Here is an 18,409-nt window from a genome sequence, read left to right on the forward strand (position 1 = left end):
TACCGATGTGTTGAGGACCGAAGTCGCATGTGTACAACATGTGCTGTGTATTTAAATTAAAGAACAGTTGTGCTGTGCATTTAATACATGAGCCTCGAGCTGATTTCAATTCAGGTGAAGACAAACTATGCTGTAGTATGAAGGCCAAGACTCAGGAGAGAGGAATTGATTCATTCGTTTGCAGAATTACTACAGTACATTTCAAGTACAACTCAATACAAAAACTGTTTACTGTACATCGTTTACTCGCTTTATCAAATAAAGGAAAATGCATTTCAACTCAATCGTGCTGTTAAAGCGGCCGGAACCAAATGACAGAACCCGGAGGATTCTCTCATGTGACACTTCCTGCGAGTTTTTTTGTTTCTCAACCAGGAAGATGGATCAGCTATCGCCCAAATGGGTTCTTATTTTCCTAATATATTGGCTTTTCGACGGTAAGTTGTTGTTCTGCCTGTGTTTGAATTGGCGAAGCTACGTGTTTGTTCATTTCTATGACTATGTGGCAGTTTTGGTTACGTTTTCTTTGTTTTCAATCATTGTTATTCATCATGATTAGGATGCTGACTGAATGCTACATGCTAGCTGTCTGTAACAAAGATCTGTTCCCGTATTATTATTGTTTAAGTTACATAATGGTGAGATATTATTCAACCGTCAGTGAACCATGATCTCATGTGCTTTAACGCTTAAAGATCTGAGGCCGATTCTGAAAATGGCTTCTAAAATCAGTAGTTATCACACTTTTTCGTGATTCTAAATTACAAACACTTTAAAGATTTTTTTTTTTAATGTTCAACAACCGCGCCGTGAGCTTGTAGATCTGATCAGATATTTTTGAATAGCCAAAACTACAATCTAAATTAAAATGACACAGATACATTGCGGTATGTGAGTTGGATGAATACTTCCCCTCCAGCACCACCAGCGAATATCAGCGTGACCACTCGTGATTACCCCACACACAGTGGATTATATGAACTTGAACCGTGTGATTCATAACATCAAAACATGACTATAGAATGTAATTACAAATAGGACCAGGTGTTGGATGTATATGTATAACAAAGGGCATGTCAAGTAGTGGCTAAATTACTGTGCGTGTTTGGCTAGCTTCACACAGATTTTTGTATGTTTTGGCCTCAATCAAGGCTCAGTTTTATTTTATTTTATAAATTGAATTGAATTGTCCTTGTTTTGACACAATTTGTCAATAGCAAGCAAACATTAGGACTTGTGCTGTATTTCACAGATAAAAGCCATGATTGAGCGATGGTCTTTGGTTACTTACTGTAAACCCCATCCATAACTCCATAAAGGAACAAGGCCAATTTGTGTTTGGGTGAAAGAATTAGCTTAGTACTTAGTTTGAGTGGCAGCTGATGCTGACTTCAATAAGCTTGTCAAATACAACAATTAAAATGTAGGCTTTTAGTATCCACCAGAGTGGCATGAACCCTAGTCAACACATTTGGGACGTGCAGAGAATGTTAGAGAGGCAGGGGCTGAAATTCCCTAAAAGGGCACTTTTGGGGGAAAAATGGCGGATCTACAACCTCACGATACGTTGTGAGCTCGTAGATCAGCTATTTTAGGGACACGATCCCACACTCTTTAGCTACTGGAGATGCTGCGTACGACATGGATTTCTACACAGAGGACACTTACTTTAAAGGTATAACGCTGCGTTCAAGTTAAGGAGAGTTCAGAAAAAGTTAATTCTCCTGAATGCTGCCTTCGGGGTATTGCATGGTATTTGCATTTTTTATTCACCAGAGTACATGTTGCATTCATGGTCTGGAGACTGGAGAGGGCAGTTGTTTTACAGACGGAAAGGGCAGGGGCTCAAGCCCCCTTTGATGTCTTATGTGTGCATGTGCCTGCAACAAATAACAGGGTATATTATTATATCAAGTAGAGTGCAGTGAGAACAATGTAGTGATTCAAAATATTCAATTCTTTGGTGGTATTTTCGCTATCTGACATCTAGAGTTGCAATACCAAGCCTTAACGGCCCATTCATCCGAACGACGTTAAACTCGCCACCATTGCAGCTGTAGGGAAAGCATCATCCTCTTGTGTCAGGTTTTTGTTCAATAAAAGTCCACTGTAGACATGTTATGAGCTACCTTCTGACGGTCAACTTCATTGTCGGTAAGGCTTGCCGAGCCATGAGGCTCATAGGGTTTCTGTAGCGTGAGGCAGATTGACGTGTACGGCGCATACTGTACCCCCCCTGGACATGACGGTAGTATGTCGCAGGGACTTACCCCCAGTCTAACCTGTGATGCTGACTGCTGAATTGCCAAGCAGGGAGGCAATCTTGGGTCCCTGCTCTTTGGTATTACCCAGCCGGGAATCGAGCTCCGCAGAGTGTCTGGGCGGACACTCTAACCGGAAGGCCTGGTCCGGTGGGGTAATTGGGGTCCCTCTTTATTTGGTCTGAATCAAACCCTGATGTTGTGTTTTCCTTGCAGGTGTCACCTGTAACGTGGACAAGAAGATCTACATAGAACTCAACCACACAGTCCCATGTGTCAGACTGCTCAATGCAACCCATCAGATAGGTTGCCAGTGTGAGTAACACAAACACACACACACACACACACACACACACACACACACACACACACACACACACACACACACACACACACACAGTCACACACACACACACACACACTCTTAAAACCATAGACATAACAGTAAGGTTGCGAGGTTGCGTGCACGCATCCATCTGGGTGACAGCAGACTGCTGGGTGAGTGCTGGCGCTTTGGAATAGGGGGTCAGATCAACATATCCGCTTGGGTGATAGCAGACTGCTGGGCGAGCGGCATGGGGGGTAATATCTTAATTTTCGGACGCCGATGGAGGGCTCGTCTGAGGACGACGTAGTAAAAAAGGAGACGTCGAAGAAGAAGGATGGATGAGAAAGGATCAACATATAGAATATCAGAACAGGTCAGCTCCATATATGGAGATCTAAGGGTTTGAGGTCGGATGTACATGACAATATTGATGACATCAGGGATTTCCATATATGGGCTTAAATTAATATTGATCTCCATCCCTGAGGATGTCACGTGCCCGACCAACACACAAACTGACTTGAAATGCACGATTCCATAGTTAACTGCGACCTTCGGTCGCAATAAAGATAGACACCTCTTCCGGCTCTGGGGCGCGTGTCAAAATTGAAGGCACAATTTTCCAGAGATTTCCTTGCGAAGCATTGCGGAAGTCCCTGAAAAGACGCACTGTGATTGGCCAGTAGTCAGATGTATGGGGGGTTGTGCTAATTCGCTTATTTCCATCTAAATAAGTAGTAAAGTGTGCCGCTTGGGTTATTATTTACATTATGAAGAGAGGATATATACAAAAAATATATAATTTTGAGCGATGGAAATAAGCAAATTAGCACAACACCCCATACATCCCATTCATTTAGGGCTTATGGTAGGGGAAATAGCCAATAAGGAACTTTTGCACAAAATAACACCTGGACCTCTTTGATGGGGACGTAACAACTACAAAGAAAGGTAAGAAAGCCTTTTAGTATGGAATTCTCCTTTAAAACAGTGTCATCAAAGACAGTTTCTCAGTTCGGCATATAATCTTTATTTCTTTCTTTTGACGGGACACTGCATATTAATGACCTGACCAATGTAATATAAATACACCGGATTTAGCTAATTTCAACAAACATGAAAACAAGCAGTCAATACATTACACAGGAATACAAAATGGGTCCAAAATGTGCAAAGTAAGTAATAAGTATGCAAACTATATCTATTTTAAGGCTAAGACCAAAACAACGTTTTACTTGGCTCATGTGTGCCCTAAGAAAATAGCAGCGTTTTGAGTTGTGTATAAAGTGCAGTATTCTCATCTATACCATGTTTCTGATATATCTCTGGTCTAGATTCTCTACTTCTCATTTGTACAATCTTCAATCTTTGTACAATCAAGGCTGTGTGGGTCAAAATACTGTACTCGGCTGCAACATGTTGTCACTTTGAATTGCTTCATCCATCCACACGTTTCTGCCTGAACTGATGTGGAACCATTATTTGTGCTTGTTGTTTTTCCAGCCTCTATATCTGGTGATGTAGGCGTGATCCATGTGTTGGAACGAGAGGACGACTTGGAGTGGGTCCTGCGTGATGGGCCCACTCCTCCTTATATGGTTATTATGGAGGCCCAGTTGTTTACCAGGTGCAAACATGTGTACACACACACACCCACACAGTCACACACACACACACACAATTTCAATTTCAATTTAAATTCAATTCAATTCAATTCAAAGGGCTTTATTGGCATGAGAAAACATACGTTTACATTGCCAAAGCAGAAAGAACAATACAACGATACAGCAATACAATCAGAACAAAAATGATGTACTTTGAAGGTCAGAATCTTCAATAGATCAACTTCTGTGTACCAAGATCACTTGATGCAGGTATAGTGCAGGAATATACACAATGATTAGTCTTTAGGGTGGTTGTGTTCCATTTGATATCCTTCTCCTATCACAGCAACTCACAAATCTTGCTGCTGTGTTTGCACATTGTTGTACTTCGCCCAGCAGATATGGGAGTTTTTTGTCATTGGTCATGTTTTCAAAATCTCCGTGTGTGGTTGTAATCTGTGGGAAGTATGTGTCACACACACACAATGATATCATCATACTACCTACTACAGTTAAAATACTACATGATGCCGTTCTTCCACACTTACAGTCAGCTAACTTAGTACATCCACTCATTTGTTTTCCCATTATGTTCTTAAACTTGACTTCATAATGGAAGTCAACGGGTCTGGATCGGGGCTGAAACCTTGCTCAGATTTGGAGTCCTACATCTTGGACATGTCATAGACGGCTGACATCACAGGCTGGCCACATGAAGTCTGCGATCCGTTCCCATGTGCATTCCGAGATCCACACGATTTCTCATACCAAATGGGTAAATGTTTATTCTAAAATGGATCCATTGGTTCATGCTCCTCAGGCCCAACATGTTGAAGCTGAAGAGCGCCCCCCGCAGGGTGGCTGGGGTTGCTGTGATAGCACCCATTGAGAACCCCGGGGGCCCCCTGGGCTTCTCTCCTCACACCACCTGTCCCAACGAGAACACGGGTGAGTCACACCAAAGCAACCAATGATACAATGTTGCAATGGACCAAAATGCCTTTCACTGACCGTTATGTTTGTAGCAACCTTGTCTTTAGCTTTCTTCAGCAAGTTTAACCGCAACAACAACCAATATAACTGTTGTAGCCCTAATTGTACAGTGTATAACAGTAATGGGAACTGACACAGTGGAAGCGTCACCATTGACACTGTAAACCTTGAATTGCTGATCGGTCCTCTCATGTGTCATTACAGGCGTCTATTCAGAGAGCTACGACCCCAGCCTGGCCCACTGTAACGCCACATTATGGAACCCCAATGGAAACGGGCTCTCCTACGAGGAGTTTGGCTTCCCCGTCTTCTCCCTGAAAAACGACAACGAGACCGAATTCATACGACAGGTAAGCCTGTTGATCTGTTTGGCACATATTCACCAATGTCTACCAATATGCTTAACTCATAAACCAACTAAATGGAAAATGTAGGCACTCCAAAATATAAGATGCAAGACTGGCTCAGATGCAATTTCTCATACTGACGCGTTTCAGCAGAGCCTTCTTCAGAGTAGACTAAACTTTTTAAACGTTTTAGTCTGCTCTGAAGAAGGCTCTGCCGAAACGCATCAGTGTTCGTAAATAAACATGAGAAATTGCATCTGACCCAGTCTTGCATCTTTTATTTTAGAGTTCCGCTTTTTCCATTTAGTTGGTCTATGAGTTAAATTATTTCCAAAGCTGAGCACCCACTGCCTCAACCAAGGGCAGTTTCCAGAGGAAGCGCACCTGTTTTTCTTTCTTTATCTACGAATATACTGTCGCTGTTGAGTGGAAAACCTTGTATATCGTTGCTGAATAGAAACCTTGCATCTCCACATTTCTACTTTTTATGTTTCATTGTAAATTAATGCCCTACTACTTATACATTGAAGTAACGTCACCCACAAGAGTATCGCACAAAGGTTGTTGAAATAGCTGATTTACAAGCTTACATCGGCTATTGTCCCTATTTTTAAATGTTTTTTAAATACTAAAAAAGGAAAAAATGGTAGACATACAAAGTGACAGTTTCCACCCGACTGCGGCAATATACAAAAATTGGAAAGACACTTTTTATGTAAAGTGTGACCAATGGCATTACTCTGTCAAGACGGGACAATATGCGGAATTTATGAACACTTTAAGAAAGAAAGTGGAAATAATTACTGCTTGGTTACTGTGGAATGTTGATGTTCCGCAAAAATAGCCGATCTACAAGCTCAGAACACATTGCTGTATTAGCTTTTCGATCGGCTGTTTTCCTAAAAAGAGATTTGTTGTTGAGGGAAATTCTAGGGGATCTAGTAAGTATCTTAATTTAATTAAAGTTGAAAAAGGAAGGGAAGTTCGCACACTGTAACTCACCAGACCTGATAAAGACCCACAGTGGTCAAACCATTCCCTTCCTTCTCCTATGTATGTATTGTATCGTTGTTCAGCACCTGATTAGTTTTTTGTTGGGATGTGTGTGCTTCACTTTGGACTCTTATTTTTAATTCAAGTTGACACAGAGCCTGACGTTGATGTTTAAAACCATAATGTCACCACCAAGCCGCTGAGCTCACATGACCTACTTTAACTTCCTTTCACCTCAACACTTGGTTTCAGCCGTTGGCTTAAAGGCAAGGCAAGTTGTGTAGTGCAATTCTTACACAAAGGCAATTCAAGGTGCTTCGTGTGATATGAAAGAAAGAAAGTGGTTTAGGGATTTAAAAGCATAAAAATTAATACAAATGTACGAGATATACTATATATATTATATATATATATATTAAACAAATGTAATGGTGTATTTATTGCTATTCATCAGGATTATGGTTATTGTATGAAGCTGGGCACACTGCAAGAGTTTAAAATGTCAAACCCATTTTGAAATCGGGTTGCATCCTGCACTTCTCTATAATCTCAAACATGCACAGTGCACAGGCTACAAAGATTTTTAAATAATTGCGCTTCACACACTTCCAAGATATTAAGAGTATTGTCTTGCCCACCACAACAATGAAGGCAGAAGCGACTGTCAACTCTCCGCTACACTGTAGATTTGTTTCTCTTGGCTATCGACCATTCCAGATAAGCATCAAGCATGTTTGATAATGATTGCGGTGGCCCCAAAGCGTCTGAGCAGATCGGGAGATATTAAGATTGGATCTGTGAACCCCTCACACTCTACAGGCTCATCTGGGCAGATAATCGGTTGCTCTCTAACCAAGATCCGGCACCGCAATTGTCGAGATGGGCCTTTCCAACCCAGAATCTCCCCGATTATCCTGTAGTGTGAGCCTAGCTTTTGGTCTATATTACGGCTTTAGGGGTATAAACCTCAAACTTGTGTTTAACCACTTTAAACCATGGCATCCCTATTTTGGCCATGTCATTATAGACAAAAATATTTGTTACTGCAGATCTCCAAGCTCACAACGTGCTGTGAGCTTGGAGATCGTCTATTTGTTGTATGATGAAGATGAAGTACAGTACTATATAGGGGGCTTAAGGGTTTTAAGGCAGTGGATTGTTTTAGGATGGGCTTAATGGCCTTACACCTCCTCACTAAAGCACCTGTTGTACCGTCGGTTTGTCTCCATCCACACCCAACAGTGCTACCAGAAGCATAACCAGATCATGAACAACGGAACCCCTGAGTACCCGCTGTGTGCCATGCAGCTCTATTCCCACATGCACGCTGTGACCGACACGGCCACCTGCATGAGACGCAATGACATCAACTTCAGCTTCAGCATTAACCCAGGTAGGTAATGCACTTTGCACACATGCACACTCAAGCTTGCACATAACAAATTGCACCCACTGGTGAATCAATATGAGTGTAGTTCCACTGCTAGAGCCTGAAGTGGTCTGGTGTGACCAGCCCTCTCGGTTAACCCATTCTGACCTGAGATCAGATTCATACGAGGTTTCCACGGGACACACACTGGTCTGATTAACCCATTCTGACCTGAGATCAGATTAAAAAAATGTCAGTCGTTCTTCGAATTTTTCAAAAATAGCAGACCTACAAGCTCGTATCGCGCCACTCGGTGGCGCGATATGAGCTTGTAGATCTGCTATTTTTCAATAGCTAAAGCATAACATGATGCCAACACCAAAATGGGTGCCCGGTCAGAATGGGTTAAGGGACTTTTTTGCTCTGAATGTATCCTCAGACAGCACTGATTCTCAGGCTGTGTATGGCCTCCAACAAGCCTTGGAGGAAGGGCACAGAGGAGGCACTTTATACACAACTCACTTTAGTATACAAATGCCTATATATATATATACTGTATTTCCCTCTAAAATGCTGCTATTTTCTTAGGTCACACATGAGCCAAGTAAAAAAATGTTTTGGTTTTAGTTGCCTCAGGATAAAAAAGTCCCCTCTCCAACGTAATCTCGTCGGTTTATTGGCAGTACATGTAGTAAGTATTGCGTTATGTCTGGCTGGGTTCTTCCAGTCTTTTGTTTAGAGTTTTGCTGATTTTGGTTTAGCGTGCTGTTGTGACAAAAGAAAGTGATGGTTGGTGTATTGTATTTTCCTGGTGTGTTCAAAAGCACTCAGAGTAAACAATATTAGATAATGTGTGTGATTCTTTACATTTTTATTGTGAGTATATCATGGCATGTGAATTATGCATGTCTGACAATAATCCCATGTTTCTCTCTGTATTTAGAGATGGTGTGTGATCCTTTGGGTGGCTATAATGTGTGGGCTTCTACCAAGGCCATAAATGACACTGCAAAGGGCCACAAGGAGAACGAGTCTGTGGTCATAGCAGCAACCAGGGTGAGTAACTCAAACTGCCTACTGTGTGTGTCTTATCAAGACAACAGTTATTTGTTTTCATAGTTCCATAGTTTTTAGCTGTACATACACTATGTTTTCCTGTATTTATTTGGCTGGATGTGGTTTTATTTTTTATATATATATTTTTTGGGGCATTTCTGCAGAGGGACAGAGTGATACACAGCAAAAGTCATGCCTGGGAATCAAACCTGCAACTCGCTGTCAGGCTGCATTATAGCCTACTGTATATGTGGTATGCGCCTAACCGCTAGGCCAGTGGAGCCCCAGGATGGGGCTTTCTGCAGTCTTAGAAAATACAAGTAGCTAAAGAAAATCCTGAATGCAATTCTTTATTCTTTATTCGGATCCCAATTAGCTTCCGCAAAGTGGTCGCTAGTCTTCCTGGGGTCCACATAAAAATGTATACAATAAAAACAGATAATTTAAATTTGAAACAGACAAGATCTTGTTATCAGCTAAAACATTGAAGTTGCTCTGCATTTAACAGAGACAACGACCAATGGTAACAAATACGGTGTTTACACAAAACCAATACAATAAGAATAAGGTACAAAAGATAGAAAAAAACTAAACTTCATCTATAAAGGACTCAATTTCATCAATTTATGTTTCAGTAATTTGAGCTGTTTTAAATTCATAATGGACATGTTAAAGTGAATGTTTTACCCATGCAAGGTATTTCTTTGTAGGGAGTGAAACCCTTCTTGTGCCGTACGAGTAGGCCCAGAGACCAGACAGAGTCTACATTCCTGCATAATTTACGGGCACCTTTTGATTGATGGAACCATAAAATAGGCCACGACATGTTAAGCTGAAGTACTTACCCAGATATGATCTTCACTCATCAGCTTTTCCATCTCCGCTCCTTTACCTCCCTACTACTTTATTCCATACACCCTGACATTCCCTTCCCTTACCTTCTGTCTTCCCTCTTTGCTCCTCTCTTCTTCCCGTCTCCTCCTCTCCGAACCTCTCTCTTCTCCTTTCCTCTCCTAGCTGGACAGCAGGTCATTCTTCTCAGAGGTTGGCCCCGGAGCCGAGTCCGGAGTGTCAGGCTTCATCACTCTGCTGGCTGCTGCCCACGCCTTGCGGGACGCCACAGAGGACGCCAACCTGCCACGCACCATTCTCTATGCTTTCTTTCAGGGGGTCAGTACTTCCACTGAGTTACTCTCTAGGCCTTTGGCCAACTCTCTGATCCAGCTGTAGAAATAAGCTTGCTTTTAGATTGCCAACATTGAAAGCAAACGATAATGTTAAGCTTGACACAGTGCTACAAATCATTTACTGTGATCCAAGAGGATTAGAAAAGGTGGTATGGGCATAAAGAAGGCCGCTAACTAAGTAATCAAAGACGAGAAAGTCAAAAGAGCTAAGAAAGAAGAGAGCAAAAAAGATTTTAATCAAGAGATAAGAGTTAAAAAGGAATTGAAGCAAGAAAGCTTAGAGTTGTAAGAGTTAAAGAGCTAGAAGAACATAACTCTGAAAAGAGAAGAGGTGGGTTCTTCACCGAGTTCTCATGGTCTGGGAATTGACATTTATGTGCCTTTTCGCGTTGACAGTTTTGACAGTCAGATCAAAGGGCAGATCTACAGCTGTAAATCTAACCTACTCTACCTGTAGTACATGTACTCATCTGGAACAGTCTTATCCTCCCTACTCTTGACTCACAGACGTGTTACCAGACAGCTCTTAAACAGGCTGTTGACCTGATTCATGTTCACCATTTCATAGTTGCGTCTTCTAAGGTGTGCCAGCCATGTATTTAGGACAGCATTTCCTGTGCTTAGTTTCATGTTACATATCCATTTTGAGGTGTTGTTATCCTATCCAGAGTAGCACACAGTGAATGAGCTGAGCAGCAGGACACCGACACATAATGGATTATGGGGCTCGATCTTATCCTCCCTACTCTTGACTCACAGACGTGTTACCAGACAGCTCTTAAACAGGCTGTTGACCTGATTCATGTTCACCATTTCATAGTTGCGTCTTCTAAGGTGTGCCAGCCATGTATTTAGGACAGCATTTCCTGTGCTTAGTTTCATGTTACATATCCATTTTGAGGTGTTGTTATCCTATCCAGAGTAGCACACAGTGAATGAGCTGAGCAGCAGGACACCGACACATAATGGATTATGGGGCTCGATCTTATGATCATAACGCCCCCATCATACACACACACACACACAATATTTCCATTGCTTCATTTAGTTTTTTCGATGTGGCATTAATCAGCAATTTCCCCTCCGACCCCAGGAAGCCTTTGACTACATCGGTAGCTCACGTATGGTGTATGAGATGGAGAACAAGCGGTTTGCCATCGACCTGGACAATGTTCACTCGGTTCTTGAGGTCGGACAGGTATGTAACTGTATACGTCTCGATGACGCAAACCTCGATGAAACGCATTGTAATCGACGACAGCCATGTAACCCATGTTGGAGTGGTTATCAGCACCTTGATTATTGAGTATAGTCATAGTATACTATCACAGACATCTTGGTCACAGCATAGATGTGCATTTTCATCATGCATTACCCTGAATTCATCATTCATAAGTCACTGCGGAATTGGATAGGCCAATGCACAAAATCCCATCCTTGCCGCTCACTGTCTTTATTGTAAAACGAGTACCCTCAATAAGGCTGATTGGGTTTCAACATCACCTTACACACACACCTTTTGTTCTTTATTTAACTCGCTGCTCTTTTATGTAAGTGTCTATTGTGCAGTTGTAACCCGATCTCTCTATGAACCATATTTCCCATTGGTTTCTCAATTCTGCTTGAAGGTGGGGCTTCGTAACGGCCCCAACCTGTGGCTCCACTCCGACCCGGTGTCCAGGAGGAACGCCAGCATTGATGGGCAGGTTTGTACTGTAGCTGTGTGTGTTGTTACTGTGTATGAACGTTTTCCTATGTTGAGCAGGGGTTCTAAAACATTTAATGTCAAGGAACCCAATAGAGTGCACACATGCAACCATCTGTGCTCTCTTCGTTAACAGACCTGTAAGGGCCCATTTGGAACCCCCTCAAGGACCCCTGAGGTTTCCTGAACCACTGGTGTAGACTGTAGTGTAGCGCATCACTGTGAGAACGTTTCTACTGAGATGCAAACGAGTGTCTTGTGTAATTATTTGGTCTAAGTACTAGAACTAGTACTATGTACTAGAACCATAACAGAAACGTGGAACCAAAATTGTGATGCCAGGTTGAAAGTGGTTAACATTTTCAAAAATATTAAATTTGTTTTAAGTAGCAGCTCACAACACGATAGATTGGCTATTGTCGCTGTGTGACAATGTCATCAAAGTTTAAAGAACAGTAGTACTACCAAGATGTATTGATCACAGAGGCTTTTACAATGCAAATGGTATACACACTTTTATATTATAGTAGACAATGTTATAGTATTATTATTACATAATGTCTAGTAGACATGTAATAATACATAGCTTTGTGTGAGTGATTCTTTTCCACATCCTTCCCATCCATAACAGGTAGTAAACCTGTTGGAGAACCTCAAGAAAGCTGCAGTGAACACCACATTCACAGTGTCTGAGCCCACTGTCTCCCAGCCTCTGCCACCCTCGTCCTTCCAGCGTTTTCTGAGAGCTCGGCCCATCCCTGGTGTTGTCATCACTGCACACCAGTCCGCGTTCAACAACAGGTGACTGGGGCTTTCCTTGGCTCGTATTTTTATACTGTTCCAATCATCCTATTCATTGTCTGACATATTGCGGTATTTTGTTATATTACAAAAACATTTGAATTGTTTTCCCCTGTGTCCACACTCCACAGGTACTATGAGAGCATGTATGATAATGCAGCCAGCCTGAACTTGACGTATCCACAGGACCTGAGCCCAGAGCAACAGCTTGTGCGTGTCACGGACACAGCCAAGGTACCACTTACTGTATTTTAACCACATTAACCCGCGTCCCCGTTTTTACCAACCAGTTTCAAACCAGTGAGGGGAGGGAGGGGCTAGCGCACACCGTGCCCACCGCAGTCGGTGCAGAAGTCAAGGCAGAATGAAGCCCACAACACACCGGCTGCGTCGCGCGGTGGACACAGCCGCCTCCATTATTTTCAATGAACCTATCGCACACCGGCTCCGTCCGCCGCGTCGCGCCGTGTCACCTGGCGCCGCCTGGCGCGCCGATAGAACACAGTTCTATTTTCCAGGCGGCGCCGCGCAACGGGATTGAGACTGCTGTGGAACATGAACTCGTGAAGCATGTGTTGAAAGAAAAACTACAACTACTACTTTGGTGTTGAAATTTCTCTAACTATTAAATAATATAGCCTTTCCATATGAGTATCTTTTTATATTTGTCCAAGAAGAATATAGGCAGTAGCATATTACGTTTAAACTAAAACATTATAGTGGCTATAGGCTATTATGGAGAATGTACATTAACTCGTTTACCTCAGAGAATGTTTTCATTATGTATACAACCATAAAATGGTCTATTGTCTAATCTAATGGAATAAATTGATGATCAAATGGAGGAGTTTTGACGATTCAACTAACTGTAACTAGGGCCGTCGCCTTGCCCCCCCGCCCCCGCCACTCCCTCCCCTTACTGGTGCAAAACAGGGACCCAGGTGTCCCTATTTTTGTGTTTATTTTATTTTTTCAAAACTAACTAAAATAAAAAAAAATAGTAGTCAGTAGTCAATCTACAAGTTCACAATGCATCGCAAGCTTGTGCAGTTACATTTTGTCCATATATTCTATTGCACTCAATTAAAATTATACTGAACTTTGGCTCCTTTGTACTAATCTCTGCTTTATTACCAGGCACTGACGGAGGTGGCGTCCACGGTTGCCCGTTCTCTCTACCTGCAGGCTGGTGGAGCAGAAACCCAGCTGCCCACCATCAATGCAGACCCTCAAATAGTAAGATGATCAAACTGAGGCCATGTTGCAAGATATGGTCATTGTAGTGTTGTTTTAATTGCAAAGAAAGTCAGGGTTATGTTTTCCAATGCAGACAAAAACTAAACTTGATTTTATCATGATGTGATACAAACTTTGCCTTGGACTTGTTGAAGTGAGGTACAAAGACATTTTCTTTTCACCCATCTGCAATGAAAGCTATTGACTTTAAGGCAAGTTTTTCTAATTAGTGGAATCCAATTCCATGTAAATACAAATGTTATGCTTTGGAATATTGTCAATAGTAATTGTAGAAATTAATGTACTGTATTTTTTGTATTCAATATAACCTTAAATCCAAGTATGAAAACAATTTGTGAAACTGGCCACAGATATAACTGCATAGCTCCAAAATGCAGTTCTAGTCATTTTAACGGTACAATCCTGTGATTTTACAGCATTTTGTCCCTGTCATTAATCCGTTATTTTTTTACATGTATACATATGATTGATCTTGAAGAAATAAGCTGAACCAATGACAATCTCCTTTCTCTGTCTGTCCCAGGTCACCCAGTTGCTGTATGGATTTCTAGTTCGATCAAACAACTCCTTTTTCCAGGCGGCGTTACACCCAGAACTTCAGAAAATCCTAAGTGAGTTGACCTGCTTGTTAAAGGGGCATTTTACAGTTCAGGTTAATAAATGCTACTGCAGATGAAAAACATGGCAGGCTAGTAATCAACACAGAGCTGGAGCAAATAAAATTCATAATGTTGTGTTGCTTTTCAGGTGTGCCCAGAGCCATGGCATAGACGGTAGTCAACAATATGACAATGCACATCATTTGCACACTTAGATCTATCACACTCATTATTAATTGTATTAGCTGGAGTAACATAAGGTCACCTGCAGTCTGCCAAATGTTTTAGCTGCTGTTTTAACCTGAACTCTAAAACAAACTACACAATTTGCCTATCACCATTTATTTCCTTAATTCAAGTTTTACAAGGTGTACAGTGTTATATACCAGGAGGGCTACTGCATGAATTACTATATGATCGGTTAATAAATGACCGATCAATATGACTTTTTGCATTTGCTATATTTTTACCTGACTTACTATTTTCCTATCTGTTGTTGGCAACTGAAGATCCCTTGAGGGTTCAATAAAGGTCTGTCCTGTCCTGTGGATGTAGGAGAAATGCTAAAACATGCTTTGGTGCTTTTTTATATCTTTCTGACAAGCTATGTCTCTTTATTTATCAGAGAATGAGCCACCAGAGTACTACGTGGGTGTGTGGAACAACCCATCCCACACCTCCACTCCCACTCTTCTGGTCCAGTATTTACTGGCCAACCTGACCGGCACCGTGATTAATATCACCCAGGACAACTGCATGGGTCGGAAGGAGAATGATACGGGTGTAAGTTATGTCAACATCATGTCGTCTCTGACGCCACCATTCAGTATTTTAGTCTGACGTCATTTTGTAGTGCTACGTTACGTCCGGGTCAAAGTGGCACCAGCTCCCGTCTGCATCTCATTGTAAATAGAATACCTAAACGCGTGAATCTTTTTACAATGACGTTATTTTTCAGAAAGGAAGCCATTGAGTTGCTTCCAACTCGAGTAAAATTATTAATGTTTTGTACAAGTGTCCATGACAAAAACAATATATGATGTGGAGACAAGAAAGACTATTATTATCATTATTATTGAAGGTGGTAACAGTCCATTTGCTCAGTAAAATATTTCGGGGGAATATTTAGAATGTTTGCAGCCAGGCTTGAGTATGTTGAATCTAGTTTGCATTAACGAGGATTTAGTTGACACAATGAAATAATATGGCGATAGTATTCCGTGTGGGGCAGATGGCCTGTCACAGCCAGATTTGGGAGAGCAGCGCAGCTTTGTTGTTGTGAGGAAAGCGGTAAAATTAGACTTTCGTGGTTGTTTTCGTCTCAGATTTAGTCAGACGGAGCGCCACAGTATAACTCCATGGGGACACAAAAGCGACACAAAAGTAGGACCCGGAAGTATCTCAGGAGGGGGCGCTCACGTCACAGCTAAAATACTGAATAGGATTCATTTGTTTTGGATTTGTTGTAAATCTGTTGTCTCTTCCTTTCAGATGTATTCCTACCTGTGGGTACAGGGCGTGGCTCCTTCCAACATCACCATGCCGGAGGGCTACTGCGTGCGCTCCTCTGTGCGCCTCTCCAAAGCCGTGTCGCCGGCCTTGGACATCCTGTTCGAGTACAGCTCCAAAGATTACTCCACGTGGACAGAGTCTCGGTGGAAGTTCATCCGAGCACGCATATTCCTCGTCGCCAGCAACGATCTGGAGGCAAGTATTATTATTTTTTTAACAAAGTCTATCCCCTGTGCCTCTTCCAGAACTTACTCTTATCTCCCACAGAAAAGGAATAAAGTTTGCAACATTTCTCAGCTCCACTTGTTTATTGCGTCCCACTGAGCCTCATTGTGTGATTTCCTGTCTGTCTGGGGGAAACAAGGTTATTCCCCAACTGGCAACACCAGAATAGTGAGTCTTGTGTTGCCAGTCGATTGTGGAGCTCCACCTACCGATTTTGTCTGGTGACATCTAAATTCAGTGTAAGAGATAAAACTGGAGATTAAAATAAATAACTGCATTGCAGAACCAAAGCAATGACCCTAGGGAAGTCTTTCATCGGTACAGTGATATGATTCGGTTCCAAAGCAGTAGGCAAACTAGGCATAGGTTTTGCGGCCATTTTCTCCACTCTTCTATCCACTACATTGAATTTGAATTTACACGACTCTGCAGAATAACAGAAGAATGACTCTTAATCTCTCTCTCTCCTCTATACATCTGTCCCCTCTCTTCCCCAATCTCTCCACCACTCCTGTCCTCCCCGCTTTTCTCTGGTTATCTTTCCCCTCCATATCTCCCTCTTGTCTCTGTCTTCCACTCTCTCACCTTCCTCATCACTCCAGATGCTGACCCTGGGCGTGGGTATTGGTATCCTGTTATCATCGCTATTCCTGACATACGTCATCAGCTCCAAGGCCGAGATGCTCTTTAGCTCGGGCAGGGAACCCACCAACGCCACCTACTGAGTCAAAAATACAACAACACCTTAGTGGGTGGGCTTCAAACCCACAACTACTACATCATCTACAACTTCTACTCCCAAACAAACATGGACATGACTGGTTTTTAAAACTCACAATTCAAAAGTTTAGATACAAATGAGCAGGGTTGTTTTTTTATGTTTTAAATGGACTCACTCGAGTGAGGCAGGAGATGGAGTTGGACTCCCAGCAGGATCAAAGTGCACTGGGCTCAGGATCAGGGTCTGTCAGTGCTCCAACTCAAGTGTAAAAAGATGTTCATATTCTTTTCTTTTTTTCCTTCTATTTGCAAAGAATGTTTGTTTACTGTAACATGGGATTAGGCACTAAGCATCATTGGAACTTAGAATTTGTGTGTGAGAGAGAGTGAATGAGTGAACCACTGAAATAAATGAGTGATTTTAGTTGTACAAAGTGTGTGTGTGTGTGTGGGTGAGAGAGAGTGTGAGAGATGCAATTTTTTTGTGAGTGTGTACAAATGTGTGAAAGATTACGATGGTATGTGCAATACTATAGTTGTCTTCTCTGTCTGTAGTTAATTCATTTATCAGGCAGACCTAATGGAAAGGAACAATTTTTCCTTTCCAGAGAAATGGACTTAAGCCTGATTTATACTTACTTGTGTGCCAGTGTCCCGTACCTAAAGTAACGGACCCACAAGCTCACAACTTGACCAGCTGTTTCGGTGCACAATACACAGTTACAGAGAGCAGCCCAGTATAAATCTGCCATTAAGGGTGTTTCATGAATGACCACTAATGCACCCAGATTAGAATGAAAATACAGTTGTACTGTATGATTTTGTTAGTTTAAAAACACATTTCACAGTGTTTTAATATGGTAGATTTTTTTTTCTTTTTTGAGATTTTGATTATATGCATCATACTTGACCTTTTTATGTATGTGTTTGTTTGTTTCATTCATGGCGGGTTATGTCTGACCAACCGGGGAATAGTTTTGATGATTCGTTGCCTTGATAACAAAATAAAACAATGCTTCTCCAGTTCTTTTGTAGGCGCACAATTAAATTAAAAAATGAACTGCGTGCTGAAAACACAACTGCTTGTCCCAATATTCATGGTGTTTAAGATTTTGACATGTCCATTGTGCACGATCCACCTTTGGTTTCTACTCCCAGCCCACTTGTTGATCAACACAAACCATTTTGCTGAGATCTACATTATTTGTGATTGCGTTTATTGGCGTATTGAATGTAGGACAGTACATCATTTAAGAAAATGTATGGTCTGCCATATATAGCTGCCTGTATGGTCTTGTCTGTCTCATATAAATAGTCTGATTTTGAAGAAGCCACTGATCCTGGCAGCTTCTAAAGCCCATAGCCCGGAGGAACATTCGCGTTGTGACTGGCTAGTTTGTTGTCGAGCAACTGGCGAGCATACAATATTGTACACATTAATATATTAATCTG

The 18,409-nt window shown here is 41.8% G+C and overlaps 1 protein-coding gene across 1 annotated transcript; it reads left to right on the top strand.

Moving 5' to 3' along the window:
- The first annotated feature begins 357 nt into the window (after nt 1-357).
- LOC308326437 (nicastrin-like) lies at nt 358-18,036 on the top strand. The gene is made up of 17 exons (XM_080779321.1): nt 358-437; nt 2,478-2,576; nt 4,093-4,216; nt 5,014-5,141; nt 5,391-5,536; nt 7,769-7,919; nt 8,839-8,951; nt 9,969-10,121; nt 11,232-11,336; nt 11,767-11,844; nt 12,475-12,644; nt 12,776-12,878; nt 13,782-13,880; nt 14,425-14,512; nt 15,126-15,283; nt 15,992-16,207; nt 16,840-18,036. The coding sequence occupies exons 1-17, from the start codon at nt 380-382 to the stop codon at nt 16,960-16,962; spliced, it is 2,112 nt and encodes a 703-aa protein (XP_080635447.1). The 5' UTR covers nt 358-379; the 3' UTR covers nt 16,963-18,036.
- The last annotated feature ends 373 nt before the right edge of the window (nt 18,037-18,409 follow it).

Source organism: Protomyctophum bolini, assembly GCF_963924005.1.
Source record: "Protomyctophum bolini genome assembly, chromosome: 12".
Taxonomy (NCBI): domain Eukaryota; kingdom Metazoa; phylum Chordata; class Actinopteri; order Myctophiformes; family Myctophidae; genus Protomyctophum; species Protomyctophum bolini.